General features: G+C 39.4%; 1 protein-coding gene across 1 annotated transcript in view; it reads right to left on the bottom strand.

Annotated features, from left to right (window-relative positions):
* The window catches only part of LOC126192144 (telomerase-binding protein EST1A), a 340,857-nt gene that overhangs the window by 206,707 nt on the left and 118,407 nt on the right, over positions 1–15,743 (bottom strand). Inside the window, exons 6-8 of the mRNA XM_049932583.1 lie at positions 12,591–12,758; positions 11,834–11,953; positions 5,588–5,777 (exon numbers count right to left, since the gene is read on the bottom strand). Coding sequence (XP_049788540.1) covers positions 5,588–5,777; positions 11,834–11,953; positions 12,591–12,758 — 478 coding nt within the window. The remainder of the gene's footprint in view (positions 1–5,587; positions 5,778–11,833; positions 11,954–12,590; positions 12,759–15,743) is intronic.

The following is a 15,743-nucleotide window of genomic DNA, read 5'->3' as shown; positions in this document are numbered from 1 at the left end:
ACATCATCATTGTAGTGAGGCTCAAAACCATATCAACCAAAACCACTAGAAATAAACGCAAAATACATCTATTTAAAACAGCACATTAAAATTTGCTTGATGCTTTCCTAAGAGAGTGTCTCCATTCCTTCCAAGCTAATTATGTAAGTGTTGACCAGATACGGCTCAAATTCAAAGATACAGTATCGACAGCAATAGACAGATTCACACTGTGAAAGTTAATAAGAGACAGGACTGATCCACGATGGTACACAAAACACGTTAGAACACTGTTGCAGAAGCAACGAAAAAAGCTTGCCAAATTCAGCAGAACGCAAAATCCCCAAGAATGGCCAAGTATCACGGAAGCTCAAAATTTAGTGCGGACGTCAATGCGAGATTGCTGTTAAGTTTCCATAGAGAAACATTGTCTCAAAATATGGTAGAAGACCCAAAGATATTTTGGCCATATGTAAAGTACACCAGTAGCAAAAAACAGTCAATACAGTCACAGCGCGATAGCGATAGAAATGTTACTGTTGATGGTGCCTCTAAAGTGCAGTTACTAAATACAGTTTTCCGTAATTCCTTCATGAAAGAAGACAAAGTAAATATTCCAGAATTGGAAACCAGAACAGTTGTTAGTATGAGTGACATAAAAATAGGTATCCTAGGTGTTGCGAAACAACTCAAATCACTTAAGAAAGGCAAGTCTTCCGGTCCAGATGGTATACCAATCAGGTTCCTTTCAGAGTACGCAGACACAATAGCGCCTTTCTTAGAAATCATATACAACCGCTCACTTGACAAAAGGTCTGTTCCTAAAGACTGGAAAGTAGCACAGGTCACACCAATATTCAAGAAAGGAAATAGGAGTAACCCATTGAATTACAGACCCATATCACTGACCTCAATTTGCAGTAGGATTTTGGAGCATATACTGTACTCGAACACTATGAATCACCTTTAAAAAAAATGATTTATTGATATATAACCAACAAGGATTCAGAAAATATTGTTCTTGTGCAACACAGCTAGCTATTTACTCCCATGAAGTAATGAGTGCTGTCGACAAGGGATCTCAGATCGATTCAGAGATTCCTAGATTTCCAGAAGGCTTTTGATACCGTTCCTCACAAGTGACTATTAATCAAACTGCGTGCATATGGAGTATCGTCTCAGTTGTGTGACTAGATTTGTGATTTCCCCTCAGAGAGCCACAGTTTGTAGTGATAGACGGTAAATCAGAGTAGAACAGAAGTGATATCTGGCGTTCTGCAAGGTAGTGTCATAGGCCCTCTGCTGTTCCTGATTTATATAAATGATCTAGGTGATAATCTGAGCAGCCCCTTTAGATTGTTCGCAGATGACGCTGTAATTTACTACCTAGTAAAATCATCAGATGATCAATTCCAATTAAAAAATGCTCTAGAGAGAACTTCTGTATGGTACAAGAAGTGGCAACTGGCACTAAACAAAGAAAAGTGCGAGGTCATCCACATGGATACTAAAAGAAATCCGATAAATTTTGGGTATACGATAAATCGCACAAATCTAAGAGCTGTCATTTCGACTAAATACTTAGAAATTATAATTATGAGCAACTTAAACTGGAAAGACCACATAGATAATATTGTGGGGAAGGTGAAACGAAGATTGCGCTTTGTTGGCAGAACACTTAGAAGATGCGACAAACCCACTAAAGAGAGAGCCTACATTACACTTGTCCGTCCTCTGTTGGAATATTGCTGCGTGTTGTGGGATCCTTACCAGGTAAGATTGACGGAGGACATTGAAAAAGTGCAAAGAAGGGCATCTCGTTTCGTGTTATCGTGCAATAGGGGTGGGAGTGTCACTGATATGATACACAAGTTAGGGTGGCAGTCACTGAAACAAAGGCAGTTTTCTTTGCAGCGAGATCTATTTACGAAATTTCAATCACCAACTTTCTCTTCCAAATCGGAAAATATTTCGTTGACACCCACCTGCGTAGGGAGAAATGATCATCATAATAAAATAAGAGAAATCAGAGCTCGAACGGAAAGATTTAGGTGTTCCTTTTTCCCATGCACCATTCGAGAGTGGAATGGTAGAGAAGTAATACAAAAATTGTTCAATGAACCCTCTGCCAGGCACTTAAGAGTGAATTGCAGAGTAACCATGTAGATGCAGAACCATGTAGGTGTACTGCAGATTCCTCAAACAAAAAACTGTGCCCAGCAGTTGGAAGGAAGTACAGGTCACACTTGTCTATAACGGTTGCAGAAGGGATTTACAAAACTACTGTCCAATATCTTTGACATCCATTTATTGTAGAATTTTGCAACATATTCTGAGCTCAAACATAATGAAGTATATCGAGTGGAATGACATACTGAAAGCCACGGATCAAGGCTGTCAGGTAAATGCAGTATTCCTAGACTTCCAAAAAGCATTTGACTCAGTATTACAGCTATGCTTACTATCCAAAGTACAATCATACAGGGTATCACGTAAAACTTTTGTATGGGTCTTTGGTTTTTTGGTAGGGAGGACACAGCATGTTATCTTGAACAGAGAGTCTTCATCAGATGTGGAAGTAACTTCAAGTTTGCCTCTGGGGAAGCGCACTGGAAACCCTGCTGTTCGTGTTGTATATTAATGACCTCGCAGACAATATTATAAGTAACATAAGGCTTTCCTTTTTACAGGTGATGCAGTTATCTATAACAAAGTACAGGGTTATTACAAATGATTGAAGCGATTTCACAGCTCTACAATAACTTTATTATTTGAGATATTTTCACAAGGCTTTGCACACACACACAAAAACTCAAAAAAAATTTTAGGTATTCACAAATTTTCGATATGTGCCCCTTTAGTGATTCAGCAGACATCAAGCCAATAATCAAGTTCCTCCCACACTCGGCGCAGCATGTCCCCATCAATGAGTTCGAAAGCATCGTTGATGCGAGCTCACAGTTCTGGCACGTTTCTTGGTAGAGGAGGTTTAAACACTGAATCTTTCACATAACCCCACAGAAAGAAATTGCATGGGGTTAAGTCGGGAGAGCGTGGAGGCCATGACATGAATTGCTGCTCATGATCTCCACCACGGCTGATCCATCGGTTTTCCAATCTCCTGTTTAAGAAATTCCGAACATCATGATGGAAGTGCGGTGGGGCACCATCCTGTTGAAAGATGAAGTCGGCGCTCTCGGTCTCCAGTTGTGGCATGAGCCAATTTTCCAGCATGTCCAGATACATGTGTCCTGTAACGTTTTTTCGCAGAAGAAAAAGGGGCCGTAAACTTTAAACCGTGAGGTTGCACAAAACATGTTAACTTTTGGTGAATTGTGAATTTTCTGCACAAATGCGTGAGGATTCTCTACTACCCAGATTCGCACATTGTGTCTGTTCACTTCACCATTAAGAAAAAATGTTGCTTCATCACTGAAAACAAGTTTCGCACTGAACGCATCCTCTTCCATGAGCTGTTGCAACCGCGCCGAAAATTCAAAGCGTTTGACTTTGTCATCGGGTGTCAGGGCTTGTAGCAATTGTAAATGGCAAGGTTTCTGCTTTAGCCTTTTCCGTAAGATTTTCCAAACCGTCGGCTGTGGTACGTTTAGCTCCCTGCTTGCTTTATTCGTCGACTTCCGCGGGCTACGCGTGAAACTTGCCTGCACGCGTTCAACCGTTTCTTCGCTCACTGCAGGCCGACCCGTTGAGTTCCCCTTACAGAGGCATCCAGAAGCTTTAAACTGCGCATACCATCGCCCAATGGAGTTAGCAGTTGGTGGATCTTTGTTGAACTTTGTCCTGAAGTGTCGTTGCACTGTTATGACTGACTGATGTGAGTGCATTTCAAGCACGACATACGCTTTCTCAGCTCCTGTCGCCATTTTGTCTCACTGCGCTCTCGAGCGCTCTGGCGGCAGAAACCTGAAGTGTGGCTTCAGCCGAACAAAACTTTATGAGTTTTTCTACGTATCTGTAGTGTGTCGTGACCATATGTCAATGAATGGAGCTACAGTGAATTTATGAAATCGCTTGTCATTCGTAATAGCCCTGTACTGTCTGAAAGAAGCTGCATAAATAGCCAGTCAAATCTTGAAAAAAATTCAAAGTGGTGCAAAGACTGGCAACTTGCTGTAAATGTTCAAAAATGTAAAATTGCGCAATTGACAAAATGAAAAAAAACACAATATCCTATGACTATAACAACGAGTCACTGTTGGACTCAGTCAACACAAGCAAATACCTAGGTGTAATACTTAGTAGTGATATGAAGTCAAATGATCACTTAGGCTCAGTTGTGAGTAAAGCAGGTGATAGACTTCAGTTTATTGGTAGAATACTGGGGAAGTGCAATCAGTCTACAAAGGAGATTGTTTACAAATTACTTGTGCGACCATTCTAGAATATTGCTCAAATGTGTGGAACCTGTCCCAAATAGGACTCTCAGGAGCTACTGAACAGATACAAAGATGGGCAGCACAAATGGCCACAGGTTTGTTTGAACCATGGGAGAGTGTCACAAAGATACTGAAAGAACTGAAAGATACTGAAAGAACTGAACTGGCAGACACTTGAAGATAGACACAAACAATCCCATGAAAACCTACTTATGAAGTTTCTAGAACCAACTTCAACCCTGTGTCGCATAGCATCCACTATAGTGGACAACTGTTACTGGTCACTTCTTAAGCATTCTCAGTCAGTCCTGAGGCCACAAATGCACACAGTCCACCGCAGTGTGCACTTGCTCCTGGTGTTGTGTCCTGCACACATTTGCAGCCACCTGACTGAAAAGACCAGAGAAGCCATCGTTAAAAGCTGTTCCTTGCATTGAAAATCACATCATGCACCACAGAGTTGAGTGATGAATCTATGAATTTATTACAACCTCCTACATATAGCTCCCATATGTGTCATGGAGACAAGATTGGAGACATTACGGCACACACAAGGGCATTTAAGCAATCATTCTTCCCCCAGTCCACATGTAAATGGAATGGAAGAAAAGACTAATAATTGGTACAATAGGACATACCCATGCACTTCACAGTGGTTTGCAGCGTAAAGTTGTAGATGTAGATGTAAATGTAGATTTATGCAATTTTAAAGTCCGTTCAATTCCAACTACAATTTGGTTAAGGCAATCTGGAGTTTAAATGTAGTAGATGTTCATAAAAGCCAAGATATGCATTGTACATTCCAATGGTTGGTGCCATGACGAAATTTGCTTCCCACTCACTACTCCACTCCTCACATTCCTCCTAGTGCTCGGCCAAATCGTGCTAGCGTTCCCCTTCCCAACATTTCAAATTCTTCCAATTAAATCTGTGCATAACCTCAACTGCCAAAGCTTTACCCGCAAATGAAAGACAACCCTGTAGTTTTTGAATGACTAACTAGGGAAAATACCTTGTTTTTTAGCTGAGTAAATATGGTAATATACTCTGTAACTAAAAGAGGAGAAATGAAAGAATAAAATAATTTTACTCATTGAAAAAAATGTGCAGGTCTTTTACAATGATTCAAGATATTTGAAATTTAGTTATTCATAGTTTTGGAAACATTGATTACTGAAATTTGGAATGCTTTGAGTAAACAACCCACTCACCTCTTCAATTATGTTCAACATCAGATGTTTATATTTCTCTTTGTTGTCTGGATCTTCAAGCATTTTTTTGCGCAGGAGCTCAATTATGTTGTAGAAAGTTATCTTCCACATATGTTGCTCAACATTTTCAGTCTGGCAGAACTTTATGTCTGTCTCCAACAATGTTTTCAAGCTCTTCTGCAGAAAATGCCTTTAAAAAGAATAGTAATTTTTACACAGAGAATGATCACTAAGTTGATCTGTGCCAAAGTTGATACATATATCCCTTACTGTCATGCAAAAGCTGCTGTGAGGGTAAGAACCATTTATCTATCACATTTTATGAGATATGATGTCACAAATGATGAATTGCATGAATAACTAATGCATGAAGCTTAAATTTATTACTTCTGTGCTATTAACTCTATCCACAGTAAATTTGCAAATACCACCCACACAATGCAACTAAATGCACCTACAGAATTATATTATGGCACCACACACAATCCAGGAAATACGATGTCGTAACACTGAGATGTGTGAAAAAATGCCACATCAGCATGAAGTTTTAATACATTTATTCCTTACTACTAAGACACTCGTATAGTCGAGGCAACTTGAGGAAATACCTGGAAATAAAATGTTTTAAGGGTTACACTACAACTGCAGTTAATTTTTTTATAGTACAAAATTTGCAAAACGAATACCTGGGCAATGCAGGGTCTGTCAGCCAATTATTTTATAATCGGGAAAATTCAGTTCACAAAACTTTTAAAATTAAACAGACACAAAAGGCTTGATCAGCAGTTAACTTCAAGAGTTACAACTTCCAGTGTTGTCAAGAGAAACACACAAAAATATAAAACATAACATTTCCTTCTTCATACACGAAATGTAAATTGGTTGAGGGAAGCTGAACGAGACAGAGATTTTGTTCAAAAACCAAGCTACAACCAACCTTCCCAGTTAGAAGAGGAAAGGAGGCCTCATTTTTGTCCAATACAACATGGGTCCGTATAGTCAGGATTTTAAGCATTGTCCCTGCCTCCCCCCACCCCACCCTCTTCTGCCACAGCTGCCGAACAATTGTTATTCCACCTCCTACCTCCCTCTCTCCCGAACAAGAAATTACTGTCTGAAAAGGTAGCAGAGCTGTGATGTATTTATGTGCTTTTCTATAAGCAATACTGGGTATTGTACTTCATGAAGGTTCATACTGACCAACACTTCTGTCTCAAAGGTTTTAATAAATTAATACCTTCAATTACAAAATAAGCCTAATCAATATATACAATAAAAGTGTGCTGTGTCTGTGCATGCCACCAAAACTTTGCAAGCGAACTTCACAACCTCATGGGGATTATAAGGGAGGTAAATCTCCATCCATAAGGTTTTGTCTACAAACTTCAGGGGTTAGTTATCAAGAAAACGGCATCTAAAGACGGCGTCTGTTCCTGGACGACATGTTAAATGTAAATGTGGTTTCCCCGTGCATGCCGCTTAACTCCACCACACCTCCTGCAGCCCCATCGTTGATATATGGTACAACAGCCCTCCATCCCCCTATCTATGAATGTGGTTTGGTTTGGAACAGCAATGGTTGGGTTCGAAGGCATGGGTGTTTAAAGAGAGCACCACACCAGAGGTCTCCTTTGAGGAGACGATGAAGCAGAGGTCTCCTTTGGGAAGACGGTGAAGCAGCTTGGAATCGAGTGCTGAAGTGCCTGAGACTGACTAAAATGTTCCTTCAAGAATGTTGTAGAAAATTTCAAAATGTTATGAAAGCTGCCAGAAGATTCAAAAAAGTTCTAGATCTCCAAGGTAACCTGGAATTAATGGGAGATGTATTACTTACAGATTCTGGACATTTTTGGCAAATGCTTCTAGTTATTAAAAAATCAACTCTGCAGATGAAATCAGTGCATATTTGAAGACATCAATTCTTTGGCCTCAAGTACTTTCCAGTGATGAAGAAGCAAAACACTTTGTTGAAAAACTTACAAATTAGCAAAGCCACTCACCCAACTGATTGTATAAATGGCCACTAAATAAATGGAATTTAACAGTTTCCAAATAATATAACTGAAACAAAAGCAATATCAGGGAAAGAACTGCCATTTCAGTTCAAAAGGCTGCAATTTCCATTTGGTTTAGCATTTAATATCGCTATAAATAAGGTTCACAGAAAAACATTAAGTCGAGGTATTAATTTGAAAGAATCAGGCTTTCCCCATGGTCAGTTATATGTACCCTGCTCTCGATATGGGAAAGCCAAAGAATTTATGCTCACCAAATGACAAGATGACAAATGTAGTTCCCAAGCAGGTATTGATAGAATATGGTAATTAAGTATAAAATATAGTGAAACAGGTTAAAGACAGGCAAACCGACATTTATAACCTTTGCAGGCTTAGAAAAAGCTTCTGAGAACTTGAAGGTAGCAGAGATAAACCACAAGAATTATTCACAACTTGTAAAAAAATTCATATTGTAGTATGTAAAAGGGAAGTAGTGGTTTAAAAGGAACTGACACAGACTTTTAGCCGTCCTTGATCTGCGGACTGACCAAGCATAAAAGGAAACCATGGAGACATTTGGAAAAAGAATTACAGTTAAGGGAGAAGAAATAAAAGTTGAGGTTTGATGATGATTTTGTTATTCTGTTAGAGAAGGAAAGGGACTAGGAAAGAGCAGTTGAGCTGAATGGGTAGTCTTGAAAAAAAGTTACAAGATGAATCTCTATAAAATCATACAATGCTGAGGGAATTGCATTAAGAAATGAGGCACTATTTGGGTGACAAAATATTTTATGATATCGGAACTTGAAGAGAGATGGCAACAACAAGAAAAGCATTTCACCATCGTCACCACAACCACCACCAACAAGGTACAAGAACCTTTTCATTACCAGTAGCAGACGTTGGATACTCTCTCAGGAGAGACAGACAGTCTACCTCGGTGTAATTAATGCACTGCTCCTCATTTGGTTGTCACATATACATCGTGGTTCATACCTTAATGCTGCACATTTAAATTCAAGGACTGAAAAGCTCAAATGTCTAGCAGCAGTGGTCATAAAATTAAATGACAGTAATGCATCATATATATGACTCAATACTTACAGATGAAGATATACATTTTCTTTGAAGAATACAACTGTTATCAAGTAACACTTAAAATACCAAGTACACATAAAGAGCAGCTACCTAGTGTAACAGAAGAAGAAGCAGCTTTTTTTCCAATTTACTCAATGACACCTACCTAGAGTAATCATCAGTTGAAGTAAGCAGTATAACGATGGTTTATTGTTAAGAGAGTTAAGTTTCTATGATCTGACTGTCTTTTGTTAACAAATAATGATTTGTTCCCCCCATCACAAAAGATCCTCCTCCTTCATGGGATGTATGGACCAAGATGAATACATCACTGAATGAATGAGTAAAATGCTCAAAAATACTGAACTAGTTTTGCAAATGGGTGATCTTTCTCATCATGTATCCAAAATTTAGACTTTCTCTTTTTCTGTTCATTATTTATACCCAACAAGGAACTAATCTTTGATGTTATAAATGTTTAGTACCTAAAGCAATGCTGCTGTTGTGTTTCCCACTTTAGGCGACTGAGGGCTCAGCTATAGCTGTCTTTGTTTCTGTTTTCAAACAAAGGAAACTCCAGGTAGGAATATCAACATTGTAGGAAAAGACAGACTGCTACTTGACGTAAAGAAGACATGTCAAATTGCAGAGACAGACAATTAAATGAGACACAAAGCTCTCCCACACAGCATTCAATCAATAAGAGAGACACATACGCACCATTCACAAACATCCCACCATTCACAAACAAGCAAGCAAGCACACCTCATGCACACACAAACCAAACTTCAGCACCTCAGGTCAGAATGCAAGATCACATTGGATGCTAGCAGCAACCTGGATGGGGCGGGGAAAGGATAGTAGTGTATGGGCGGTGGGGCACATGAACGCTGTCTGGTGGAGTGTGGAGGGACTATACTGTCAATAGGTGCAGCATCTGAAGGTTGTGGGGCAGGGAGTTGGGGAAAAAAGGAGAAAAAAGGCAAGGAGTGGGAAAAGATGGGCAGAGGGCTGCAAATAAACAGGTTGGAAGATGAGAGTGGGAAGGAGGCAATAGGACAGAGGAGATGCAAACTGTTGGGCAGAGGGTGCGGGGACAGTATATTACTGTATCTGGAGGCCAAGATAATTACAGCAGAGACTGTGTTATATGGATAACTTCCACCTATGCAGTTCAGAAAAGCTGGTGGTAGAGGGATGGCTAGTGAAGCTGCCTCTGAAATCAAGTGTGTTGAGCTGCATGTTGTGCCACGGGGTGGTCTACTTTACTCAAGACCACAGTTTGGTGGTGGTCATTCATTCTGGTGGACAGCTGGTTGGTAGTCATACCAATATAAAAAGCTGTGCAATGACTGCAGCAGACCTGGTAAACTAGATGGCTGCTTTCATAAATGTCACGGCCAATGATTGGGTAGGGTAAACCTGTGACAGGACTGGAATAGGAAGTGCTGGGTGGGTGGATTGGACAGGTTTTGCACCTGGGTCTTCCACAGGGATATGGTCCTTGTGACAAGGGGTTGGGCTTGAGGGTGACAGAGATGGACTAGGATGTTGTGGAGGTTGGGTAGATGATGGAACACCACTTTAGGAGGGGTGAGAAGTATCTCCAGTTGGATGACCCTCATTATAGGGGATGATGATAAGTAATCAACTCCTGGTGAAGAATGTGGTTCAGTTATTCTAGTCCGGGTGGTACTGGGTGATGAAGGAGACTCTCCTTTGTGGCTGGTTTTCGAGAGTTATGGGAGGATTTGGGACGAGAGGGGAAATGGCACAAGAAATCTTTTTGCAGACTAGGTCTTGGGGTAGTGCCTGTCTGTGAAGGCCTTGGTGAAAACCTCAGCATACTGAGAAAGGGAGTTTTTGTCTCTGCAGATACACTGCTCCCAGGTAGCCAGGCTATATGGAGGGAGGGGGGGGGGGATTTTTTAAGTGAAAGGGATGGCAACTGTCAAAATTCAGGTACAGTTGGACAGAGGTGTGGATGAAGCCATCAGAGGAAGAGGTCAACATTTAGGAAAGTGACATGCTGGGTTGAGGAGGACCACATGAAGCAGATGGGAGACAAGGCGTTGAGTTTGTGGAGAAACGAAGATATGGTGTCTGGGCCCTGGTCCAGATCATGAAGATATCATCAATGAACCTGAACTAGACTAGGAGTTTGATGTTTTGGGAGGCTGGGATGATCTCCTCTAGATAAAAATATTGGCATAGGAGGGTGCCATGCAGGTACTCGTGGCCGTGCCGTCGATTTGTTTATATATTTTCCCATCAAAGGGTAAGTTGTTGTGGGTTAGGAGAAAGTTAGTAAAGTGAATGAGGAATGAAGTAGTGGGTTTGGAGTCTCGAGGACATTTGGGAAAGGTGGTCAATAGCGGTAAGACTACGAGCATGAGGGATGTCGATGTATAGGGAGGTGGCGTCAACAGTGATGAGTAAGGATCAAGAAGGTAAAGGTGTTGGGATTATGGAGATTCAGTGAAGGAAGCTCTTGGTGTCTTTGATGTGGGAGGCTAGATTATGGGCAATTAATTGGAGGTGTTAATCAATGGGAGCCAAAATTCTTTCAGTGGTGCACAATAACCAGCCACAATGAGGTGTCCAGTACTGTTGTTTTTGTGGTGCATGTAGAAGATTGGCATGTGGAGGATTATCATAGGGGTGAGGAGGGAATGGGTTCAGGGGAGATGTTTGGGAAGGCCCAAGGTTTTAAGCAGGGACTGGAATTTATGTTGGACTTCTGGGATGGGATCACTCAGGTAGTGTTTATAGGTGGATAATCAGATAAATGGTAGAAGCCTACTACCAGGCAGTCATTGCGATTTCTGTTTTGTTATATCTTAGTGCCAAAATGTGCAAAGTATGAGGAATATTTTGTATTATTATTACACAGTTATAAATTACATGTTAATGGATGTGTTTTCCGAGAAGAAGAAGAAGAAGAAGAAGAAGAAGAAGAAGAGTCATAAGTTATCTGAAGGAAAATAGTTTTTTCGAAGAGAGAAGTAAAAGATATGGTTGATGAGTGAAGAGGAGGGGCACAGAGGAAGAAGGATATTAATTTTTCAGGTTGCTCTTCTATTAAAACCAACAACAATAAAATATAGGTTTTCTCCAATGAAACTGCCATTCAATATTGATCTTAAGCATAAAAATATATATCTTCACATACCTTACATAAGCGATATCATTCCATTTTGATAACATACTGCCTGAACTGATAATCCACTGCAGTTCAAGGTCTGCTCGCTCAATATCCAGAATAAGTGGTGGATCCCGAGCAGTTCTGAAACTGGATGTGCAAGGTAATTCTAATGTAAACAGGCAGAAGCAACTCTATAGAAAAATCATTCACTAATAACATGGAAGAATGTTTTTGCAACATGTGGCATTACCATACTGTCTCAGCACTGACAAATAGCCTGAAATCGCCTATCGGGACACTGAAGAATGTGGCTACAACAATTTCTGATAAATATATCGTTACTGGTGATTTCAACCAAATGTGAGTGCGTAAAATTAAAGAAATGGGACTCATCTGAATTGTGGAAGAAATAGCAATATAAGCTACATATAGTGACATTCCCAATCAAAGTTTCTCCACATTAAGTAAAAGGAACACACAAAAGAGTAAAAATTCTTATAGGACTGGTACAGGCTACACAAGCCTTTTTACCCTTGTTTTCATTTAACTATTTATTTGTTCTCCAGAACTGCATTCAATCAGATGGTAATAAGGGAGTTAATAAAACAACAGAACAAAAACACTTTGTAACAAACAAATCATCGGTCAGGCCAATGACTACATTCTGAGGACTGTATAAAAATACATACATGGCTTTTTACAGAAAATCTGCCTATTTTACTGTCAGCAATTATAAATAAAAATGTGGAAGCTATCCAACAGATTTTCTATCTACAAGACTTACCTCGCACTGTATGGGCCATACCATGAAGGCCTAGCATTTCCAAGTTGTTCAGTACAATAAGGAGATTCACTAAATGGTGAAATACTAGGGTAACCATAATCCACAGATGGGCTTGGTAACCCCTGTCCTACAGGATATCCTGCTGGTGACAAAGGAACATCTGTGTCCCTGTAACAAAATAAGACTTGGATTAAAATCTAATGCTCACAATGGAAGTAAGACTTAACTGTTCTAAATGCATAAATCAGGAGATTGGCACAACAAATCTTAGGTGTATAAAACTAAATAAACAAACAAATAAATAATAATAATAATTACTGTAATAATAACAAACAAAAAGGATGCCTTATTAGGATGATGATTATCACTCATTATAGAGTTTGTGGGAACACCACGACACAAAATAACCGTTTGTTAGAACGAAACAAGCTTTTGCGATATTTTTTCATTGTAAACAGCCTTTAATTCTAAAAACACATAAGATTCATAATGTAAAAAAAACTACACTATATCATATATCATTTATTACAAGTATGCTGATTTGTTTCAATAATTTTGTTATCTTTACATGTTATCCGATTGGTACAACACTGAAGCATTTATGACGTAAGCACTTATGCGACAGCAGTTTATAGTGAACACTGATAAACTATTTTATGAAATTATGACACTGATCAGATTTTTCTGCAAACCTTAAATATATATCATGTGTAATCTATCCCAACCTGTTTTCTACAGACATGGGCCAATCAGGTTAAGAGCAAAAGTGTACATATTTCTATCATTCAAATTCCTTACTGCAACAGTATGTTGCTCAGACACTGTTTAACATCTGTAATCTGTCATTTCTTATTCTGAGATTTGTGATTCTGAAAACTGTTAAGTCATCTGTAACTGGACTATTGTGCTTGTATGAACAGTCACCACTAAGTAAAATTGTGTTCAATGAGTTAATTGTGTATAGCTATCAACCATTAGCAGAAAACACCAAAGTCATAGAAGTGCTTGTTGATCTCCGATACCTTATCATCACTTGACTGATGAATCAACTCTGGTTACAAAAAATATGCCTTACTGATATAAAAAAGTAGGGAATGAGTCATAATAAAAAAGCTAACAGCCAGCATACTGTTTCAACAGAACGAATGCTTTGCAGTTGGTAGGATGAAGATGTCATTTATTTCAAATTTCTTTCAAGGAATGTAATCATAATTCTATTTATTGTTAACATCTAAGATGCACTGGGATCACAACAGAAGAAAAACCGCTAACAATAATACTTCTTTCTCAGGATGGGGTTCAGTGATTTATGTAACTTTTTACAGGACATTACTGTCATCAACTGTTTTTTCAGCCACTGTCTATTCCCGTAGTATTCCATGTGAAAATGGCCAAATGCAAAACTGTAACTATGGTCTCTACAAATAAGTAACTCACTGTCAAAGGCAAAAATTATGTCTTTTGAAAAATGAAATTATTCATGTGCTCCTGTAAAACAAACTAACATCTATGTGCATGTTGCTAACATGACAACAGCTGTCAAGAAACTTGTTTGGAAGGTGATGCCATTTCCCTAATGTTTTCCTCACATTTTACTTACAGACCATGACTTTTTTTGTTCTTTACTGAATAATCCTTTATAACATACCTTTCACAATAGAGATGTTTAACCCTTAACACACTGAGGTCCAATCACTTGGAAAAAATTCAGACCCTGAAACCGAGTCTGTGGTTGATGTACCTTAACCCTTTGTATCTCACTAATGTAAATTTGAGTAACATACCTAAAATTATGTTCTTTGGTAGACACGACATAATGGAAAAATAATTTAAGAAATAATTTCCTTCAAAGAACACAGATTTTATTGAAAAAGTGTGTGCAGCACTTCTGCAACAATGTAACATCAAGGTATAATTTTTGTATATAAAGTATAGCATTTCATGTATGCTGCTCGATATGAAATCTCCTGAGACAATTGTTGGGTTTGTTAAAACAGAGATCAACAACAATACACTTTTCCCATACGTTTTGTGCATAACCTGCACATTTATGGAATTTGCAACTAATCCACTTGTTAGTCCACACTGGTCAATGACCACCTTGGTGGTGATGTACAGGTTTTGGTGGCACATGCTGTGTGGGAAATTTGTGTTTCTTCACTTGAATATCTCCTTGTAATTAACCATCTTGATCTTCTGCATCCAGATGGTCTTGAGTTTTGACTGCACAACACTTCTGCCAAATCAAGTGGGAATCCTGTTGTATTCTTTGTTTCCCCTGAAAACCCCATTTCTTTTTGCACGCATCTGTATAGCAAGCACAACCATGGACCTTGCTGTTGGTGGGGAGGCTTGCGTGCCTCAGCAATACACATGGCCATACCGTAGGTGCAACCACAACGGAGGGGTATCTGTTGAGAGGCCAAACGTGTGGCTCCTGAAGAGGGGCAGCAGCCTTTTCAGTAGTTGCAGGGGCAACAGTCTGGATGATTGACTGATCTGGCCTTGCAACACTAACCAAAACGGCCTTGCTGCGCAGGTACTGCGAATGGCTGAAAGCAAGGGGAAACTACAGCCGTAATTTTTCCTGAGGGCATGCAGCTTTACTGTACGGTTAAATAATGATGGCGTCCTCTTGGGTAAAATATTCCGGAGGTAAAATAATCCCCCATTCAGATCTCTGGGCAGGGACTACTCAAGAGGACGTCGTTATCAGGAGAAAGAAAACGCATTCTAGAGATCGGAGCGTGGAATGTCAGATCCCTTAATCCGGCAGGTAGGTTAGAAAATCTAAAAAGGGAAATGGATAGGTTGAAGTTAGATATAGTGGGAATTAGTGAAGTTCGGTGGCAGGAGGAACAAGACATTTGGTCAGGTGAATACAGGGTTATAAATACAAAATCAAATAGGGGTAATGCAGGAATAGGTTTAATAATGAATAAAAAAATAGGAGTGCGGGTAAGCTACTACAAACAGCATAGTGAACGCATTATTGTGGCCAAGATAGACATGAAGCCCACGACTACTACAGTAGTACAAGTTTATATGCAAACTAGCTCTGCAGGTGATGAAGAAATTGATGAAATGTATGATGAGATAAAAGAAATTATTCAGGTAGTGAAGGGAGACGAAAATTTAATAGTCATGGGTGAC

Source organism: Schistocerca nitens, chromosome 1 (genome assembly GCF_023898315.1).
Source record: "Schistocerca nitens isolate TAMUIC-IGC-003100 chromosome 1, iqSchNite1.1, whole genome shotgun sequence".
NCBI lineage: Eukaryota > Metazoa > Arthropoda > Insecta > Orthoptera > Acrididae > Schistocerca > Schistocerca nitens.
Note: the sequence above shows the minus strand (reverse complement) of the source record. Positions and strands in the feature narration are given on the sequence as shown.